At 42.2% G+C, this 7638-nt stretch overlaps 1 protein-coding gene across 1 annotated transcript in view; it reads right to left on the reverse strand.

Annotated features, from left to right (window-relative positions):
- Positions 1-1968, reverse strand: part of LOC118947606 (zinc finger protein 2 homolog) — a 32795-nt gene extending 30827 nt beyond the window's left edge. Inside the window, exons 1-4 of the mRNA XM_036972536.1 lie at positions 1194-1968; positions 676-773; positions 494-545; positions 206-275 (exon numbers count right to left, since the gene is read on the reverse strand). Coding sequence (XP_036828431.1) covers positions 206-275; positions 494-545; positions 676-773; positions 1194-1545 — 572 coding nt within the window. The 5' untranslated portion in view covers positions 1546-1968. The remainder of the gene's footprint in view (positions 1-205; positions 276-493; positions 546-675; positions 774-1193) is intronic.
- Between the last annotated feature and the right edge of the window lie 5670 nt (positions 1969-7638).

A 7638-nucleotide genomic window follows, 5' to 3' on the forward strand; every position in this document is an offset into this window, starting at 1 on the left:
TCAACTAACAGAACTCTGCTAGTTGTCCTGGTAACAGATACCAGTTTTCTTCATGTCAACTATTTTTATTGTTATTTTATATTTATTTTATATTTAACCTTTATTTAACCAGGCAAGTCAGATAAGAACAAAATCTTATTGACAATGACGGCCTAGGAACAGTGGGTCAACTGCCCTGTTCAGGGGCAGAACGGCAGATTTTTACCTTGTCAGCTCGGGGATTCGATCGGTTAGTGGTCCAACGCTCCAGCAGACTACTCCAACCACCAGGCTACCTGCCACCCCAAAACTAACAGAACTCTGCTGGTTGTCCTGGTAACAGATACCAGATCTATTTCATTTGTTCAAACTAAACTACAGCACTTACTCTGATGAGTCAAATCTGATCCTTTCCTCTCTTCTCCTCCTCTCACAGTTCCACTCAGCCCCTTTGTTTTCCTGCAGTCCACCAGCAGCACAGACAACCTCTTCATACCCAGCAGTAAGGTGCTACCGGGAGAGGCTCGACACGGGGACTCCGGGAGGGAGGAAGGGCTATCGTTGTCCTGGTAACCATAAAGAGGGAACACAGACACATATCATTATGGATGCTGATGTCACTGTTGTCATAAAGTGCTTTCCAGAAACCCAGCCCCAGATAGAGCAAGCTGTATGCTAGACCAGACCAAGCTGTACCATCTGGTGTTCTGATCTGGAGAGACTCTTCTCTGCCTCGTCAGCATCAGGATGTTGTTGAGGCTCCCCAGAGGATCCATAATAGTCATGTCTCTCGCCTGTGTGAACGAGAACATCAAACAGATATTGAACTTATTGAACTTTATTTTAAAATCATAGGGTCTTAGACGAGGCATTAATATATCTCAACTTGGCATATAATGCAAATGTGAAAGGGTTGTTGCACGAAACAGGTGTATTTTGTGTCCCTTCGATATTTTATGAAGAAATTATGCTCCAATATTGAATTTTAAAAGCCTGTTGCAATAGATGAGGTGCAGTTTAATATAGACCACATGGATAATTTAATACATAATCTAAAAGTCCCCAAAATATATGAACCAATGGCAGATTGACCCTTTAACAATTTATACAGTACTGAACAACATATTCAAGTGTAGAACTTCAGTAGAATGCCCCTTAAAATCCCCACATTCAATAACTGCATAGTTTGTATCCCTGTTGAAGACAGTACTCACTGGTGTTAATCAGATATTCTGTCTCCTCCTCTTTCACTCCCAAAACGTCTTCCTCCTTCACCTTTATTGAGACAGCATCCTCTTCCTCTCGAAACGGTTCTTTCTCTTCCTTCACTAAAACAGCCTCCTCTTCCTCCATTTTCATTCTGAATAATTCTTTCTCTCCTTTCATTGTAATATCCTCCTCTTCGTCTTTCACGACAATGTTCAGCGCCAGAGCATCTTTCTCTCCTTTCACTGTAATATCCTCCTCTTCTTCGTCTTTCACGACAATGTTCAGCGCCAGAGCTTCTTTCTCCAAACAGCAGACCTCATCTTCTTTAGCAGGGGATGCGTAGTTTAGTGAGCTCATGGTCAGTGATGTTAGTTAGCATTAGCGACTAGCCTAGTGCTAGGCTCAGTATCAATATTTAACAAGTTTGCAAATTGAACAAGGAAATTAGGTTAAAGTTAACCAGTAGATACGTCGCCAGAAATGTGTTTTCAACACTGAGATTAGCTAATGTACATTAATAATGTCTAAAACCTCAATCTTTCAGTTTTATGTTGGCTAGCTAGCTACCGAGGTGGTTGAAAGAGTAGCCGTGTTGTTGTTCCTGAGGAAGCGTCCCGTCCAGTCCATTATACGTCACACAAGAAGCATCACCCGAAAGACGCTCATCGCCATCTGCTGGCTGGAGTGGGTAACGCAGTTTGGAAACAAAAGTTACAACTCTTTTGTATTGGAAAAAACGTCATAATAATTCAACAATAAACTGATATATTTTCTCTTACAAATAATAATTTCCGGTAAACAGACGTAGAAGCTTAATATGAATATGTAGATGATGATGATTAAATACTTATATGAATAGGTAGTGTGTTAATGTGTGTTTTCTCTGTTAATTTTTTACATTCGTTTTAATCTAGATGCGATCATGCTATCCACTTCAATCAGTGTAAGATACAAACCATCCTGTAAACAACAGTGCAAATGCATCACATGCAAATAGCACTTGATTTTCTGATTATCTGTAGTGCTATACACTGGGTATAAAAAACTTTAGGAACACCTGCTCCTTCCTTGACATAGACTGACTAGGTGAATCCAGGCTAAAGCTATGATCCCTTATTGATGTCACTAGTTAAATCCACTTCAATCAGTTTCGATGAAGAGGGGGAGACAGGTTAAATAAGGATTTTTAAGCCTTGAGACAAATGAGACATGGATTGTGTATGTGTGCCATTCAGATGGTGAATGGGGAAGACAAAATATTATAAGGGTCATTGAACAGGGTATGATAGTAGGTGCCAGGCGCACTGGTTTGTGTCAAGAACTGCAACGCTACAGCTTCCCATGTGCACCAAGAATGGTCCACCAGCCAAAACAGTGGCGGTCAGTGCCGTTTCAGATGAGGGAGGACCATTTGTTTTTTCATGAGCATGGCCTTATTTCTACACAAGCATATTGGATGACTGTCATTCATATCCCATTCACCCTGTTCAATGTAGCATGAACGGGTTTAGGCTACTACATGATACTCACATTTTCACTATAACCATCATGAGGTTGCTACAACCTGGCCTATGAATGAAAGTTTAGAATGTAGGTGCACACTGGTCGAGAGAAAAATACTGCCTAGCACACTCTTGACTACATCTAGCTGATAAATGGGTGTCATCAGTAGTCCAACAGTTTCAAACAAGAGATTCTATTGGACAAATGTTGATCCCGGTTTTGTTCCGTTTATGTAATGTTTGTCAACAGAATCGGAGGACTGAATACACCCCTGATCATGCATAAACACAGGTCACTTTCATAACAGCCACGTTGTATTCCTTCTCTCCTCCTCTCACCTTTTCCCCCTCGCTTCTGTACTTCAATGCACAACACATCAGCTGTATGTGACCAGGAAAGAAAACATTTACAAGCCAAACCATATCATAACTGAAACACACAGCTTACATTGTTGTCACCATATTAGCTAAAGTAACATCATAGTCAACAGAGATAATAGAACTAACCTGCTACAATCATAGCAACGCTCTGTTTGAGCCAAGTGTTTGAGTAGACTAAACTAGATGGCTGCATTTGCTAGCTAAGTAAGTGAAACTGAAAGTGGAAAATAAATGACGAAATATCTCTCTCGCTTCTCCTTCATTTTGGAATAAAATCATTTGTTCAAAACTGTTCAACTATTGTATTTTTCTCTCTTTGGGTCAACTACTCACCACATGTTATGCACTGCAGTGCTAGCTAGCTGTAGCTTTTGCTTTCAGTACTAGATTAATTCTCTGATCCTTTAATTGGGTGGACAACATGTCAGTTCATGCTGCAAGAGCCCTGATAGGTTGGAGGACGTCCTCCGGAAGTTGTCATAATTATTGTGTAAGTCTATAGAAGCCTTGAGAACCATAATCCTCCTAGGTTTTGTATTGAAGTAAATGTACCCAGAGGAGGATGCAAAAGAGTATGTTTTAATCAATTATTTGGTGACGTGATTATATTTAGTAGAGTTTTATCAACAAAAAAAAAATCAATGAGGAGGAGGGTCCTTCCTCCTCTGAGGAGTCAACATGGGCCAGCATCCCTGTGGAACACTTTCGACAGCTTGAAGAGTCAATGAATTGAGGCTGTTCTGAGGGAGAAAGGGGAGGGTCCAACTCCATATTAGGAAGGTGTTCCAAATGTTTGGTATAATCAGTGGATATATCTGTCATTTAGCAGACACTTTTATCCAAAGTGATTTGCAGTCATGTGTGCAAATACTTTACATATGGGTGGTCCCAGGAATCAAACCCACTACCCTGGTTTAACAAGCACTATACTCCACCAACTGAGCTACAGGACCACAAGGAATGATCAAGGATGACGCAGAGAAAAAAAAAAACACACACACACACACACACACACACACACACACACACACACACACACACACACACACACACACACACACACACACACACACAGCCTGAATTTGAAAAATCGAATTTAATTAAAGACAGTAACATTGAAACTGACAAACTCCATATTTAGTTCAAATCAAATGTTATTTGTCATACATACAACAGGTGTAGACGTCACTGTGAAATGCTGAATACAACTGCTATAGCTATACCTTACCGTGAAATGCTTCTTACAAGCACAGCCTGGAATCTAACCAAGGAAATTCTTACTGACAAGCACTTACACACAATGTAGTTAAGAAAAATAAGAGTTAAGAAAATATTTACTAAATAAACAAAAAACAAAAAAAGTAACACAATTAAATATCAATAACGAGGCTATATACAGGAGGTACCAGTACAGAGTCAATGTGGAGGCTATATACAGGAGGTACCAGTACAGAGTCAATGTGGAGGCTATATTTGATTTGATTTGATTTGATATGCAGGGGGTACCGGTACAGAGTCAATGTGGAGGCTATATACAGGAGATACCAGTACAGAGTCAATGTGGAGGCTATATACGTGGGGTACCGGTACAGAGTCAATGTGGAGGCTATATACAGGGGGTACCAGTACAGAGTCAATGTGGAGGTTATATACAGGAGGCACCAGTACAGAGTCAATGTGGAGGCTATATACGTGGGGTACCGGTACAGAGTCAATGTGGAGGCTATATACAGGGGGTACCAGTACAGAGTCAATGTGGAGGTTATATACAGGAGGCACCAGTACAGAGTCAATGTGGAGGCTATATACAGGGGGTACCAGTACAGAGTTAATGTGGAGGCTATATACAGGAGATACCAGTACAGAGTCAATGTGGAGGCTATATTCAGGGAGTACCAGTACAGAGTCAATGTGGAGGCTATATACAGGGGGTACCAGTACAGAGTTAATGTGGAGGCTATATACAGGAGATACCAGTACAGAGTCAATGTGGAGGTTATATACAGGGGGTACCGGTACAGAGTCAATGTGGAGGCTATATACAGGGGGTACCAGTACAGAGTCAATGTGGAGGTTATATACAGGGGGTACCGGTACAGAGTCAATGTGGAGGCTATATACAGGGGGTACCAGTACAGAGTCAATGTGGAGACTATATACAGGGGGTACCAGTACAGAGTCAATGTGGAGGTTATATACAGGGGGTACCGGTACAGAGTCAATGTGGAGGCTATATACAGGGGGTACCAGTACAGAGTCAATGTGGAGGCTATATACAGGGGGTACCAGTACAGAGTCAATGTGGAGACTATATACAGGGGGTACCAGTACAGAGTCAATGTGGAGACTATATACAGGGGGTACCAGTACAGAGTCAATGTGGAGGTTATATACAGGGGGTACCGGTACAGAGTCAATGTGGAGGCTATATACAGGGGGTACCAGTACAGAGTCAATGTGGAGGCTATATACAGGGGGTACCAGTACAGAGTCAATGTGGAGGCTATATACAGGGGGTACCAGTGCAGAGTCAATGTGGAGGCTATATACAGGGGGTACCAGTACAGAGTCAATGTGGAGGCTATATACAGGAGGTACCAGTACAGAGTCAATGTGGAGGCTATACACAGGGGGTACCAGTACAGAGTCAATGTAGAGGCTATATACAGGGGGTACCAGTACAGAGTCAATGTAGAGGCTATATACAGGGGGTACCAGTACAGAGTTAATGTGGAGGCTATATACAGGAGGTACCGGTACAGAGTTAATGTGGAGGCTATATACAGGAGGTACCGGTACAGAGTCAATGTGGAGGCTTTATACAGGGGGTACCAGCACAGAGTCAATGTGGAGGCTATATACAGGGGGTACCAGTACAGAGTTAATGTGGAGGCTATATACAGGGGGTACCAGTACAGAGTCAATGTGGAGGCTATATACAGGAGGTACTTGTACATAGTGAATGTGGAGGCTATATACAGGAGGTACCAGTACAGAGTCAATGTGGAGGCTATATATAGGAGGTACCAGTACAGAGTCAATGTGGAGGCTATATACAGGGGGTACCAGTACAGAGTCAATGTGGAGGCTATATACAGGAGATACCAGTACAGAGTTAATCTGAATAACTTCAACATGGACAATATGAGAACACTGATGGCTCAATATGGTTTTCTGAGGGATGACGGCTTCATATTCATTCCATATTCTCTGCTCAACAACACTGACTGAGAATCAATCTGGTTGATTCTCTGCTCACAACAAACTTTGCTGTGTCCAGGCTGTCACTTCTGTCATCAGCTACTAACACCAGTGCTGTACCTTTGTCCTTGTCCCTGGATGACGGCTTCCTGCTCCCTCTTCCATAGTGAGAACACTGATGGCTCAACATGGTTTTCTGAGAGACTGGATGACGGCTGCCTGCTCAATCTTCCATAGTGGGAACACTGCTAGCTCAACATGGGCTTCCTGGTTATGAAAGAAAGTGTGATGGTCAATGGTAGCCACTCCCATTGTTTGAAGCAGTTGTGGTCTTTGTTGGCATGTATCCAGACCCCAGAATGGTAGTTCCCTGCATGCTTCCTCACAATCATTGGCTGCCTCAACCACACCCCCACCTGACTTCATTCCTACAGCCTTCATCTCCGTCCCTGGAGTCTCTTCACTGACTGATCTTCATTCCTACAGCCTTCATCACCATCCCTGGAGTCTCTTCACTGACTGATCTTCATTCCTACAGCCTTCATCTCCGTCCCTGGAGTCTCTTAACCGAGTAAGTATAGATAGTATAAGAAACCTGCCCCATTCTACTTGTCTATTATCTTTGTTTAGAAATAGTCATTTGTGTGACCTACTGATTTTCCCTACAATTTATTTATTTTTCAATGCCAACAGACAATTTGTTAGTTCGTTTGACATGGTGGGTTCTTTTTGTGTCAGTAAAAATGTATAAGGGAGAAATGGCGATGGAAACTCCTTTATGCGCAAATATTTATATAATAACCATCACATCTTAGTTAACTTGGAGTCACGTGATGAAATGTTGATTGTTCCTCCCACTACGATTTGGGAACCCATGCAGTTTATTAGGCTACAGATGAAATAAGTTATGAACTCAGGGTGGTGAAAGTGCACGTGATGAGCTTGGGCTGGCAGGGTAGCCTAGTGGTTAGAGCGTTGGACTAGTAACCGAAAGGTTGCAAGTTCATATCCCCGAGCTGACAAGGTACAAATCTGTCGTTCTGCAGTTAACCCACTGTTCCTAGACCAGTTAACCCACTGTTCCTAGACCAGTTAACCCACTGTTCCTAGACCAGTTAACCCACTGTTCCTAGACCAGTTAACCCACTGTTCCTAGACCAGTTAACACACTGTTCCTAGACCAGTTAACACACTGTTCCTAGACCAGTTAACCCACTGTTCCTAGACCAGTTAACCCACTGTTCCCAGGCCGTCATTGAAAATGTGAATTTGTTCTTAACTGACCTTAAATAAAAATGCTCCTTTCCAATACATTTTGAGGGTCTTATTCTGGTGACATTTGACAAATAAAATAATAATCTCATCA

This window comes from Oncorhynchus mykiss, unplaced genomic scaffold (genome assembly GCF_013265735.2).
Source record: "Oncorhynchus mykiss isolate Arlee unplaced genomic scaffold, USDA_OmykA_1.1 un_scaffold_173, whole genome shotgun sequence".
Lineage (NCBI taxonomy): Eukaryota > Metazoa > Chordata > Actinopteri > Salmoniformes > Salmonidae > Oncorhynchus > Oncorhynchus mykiss.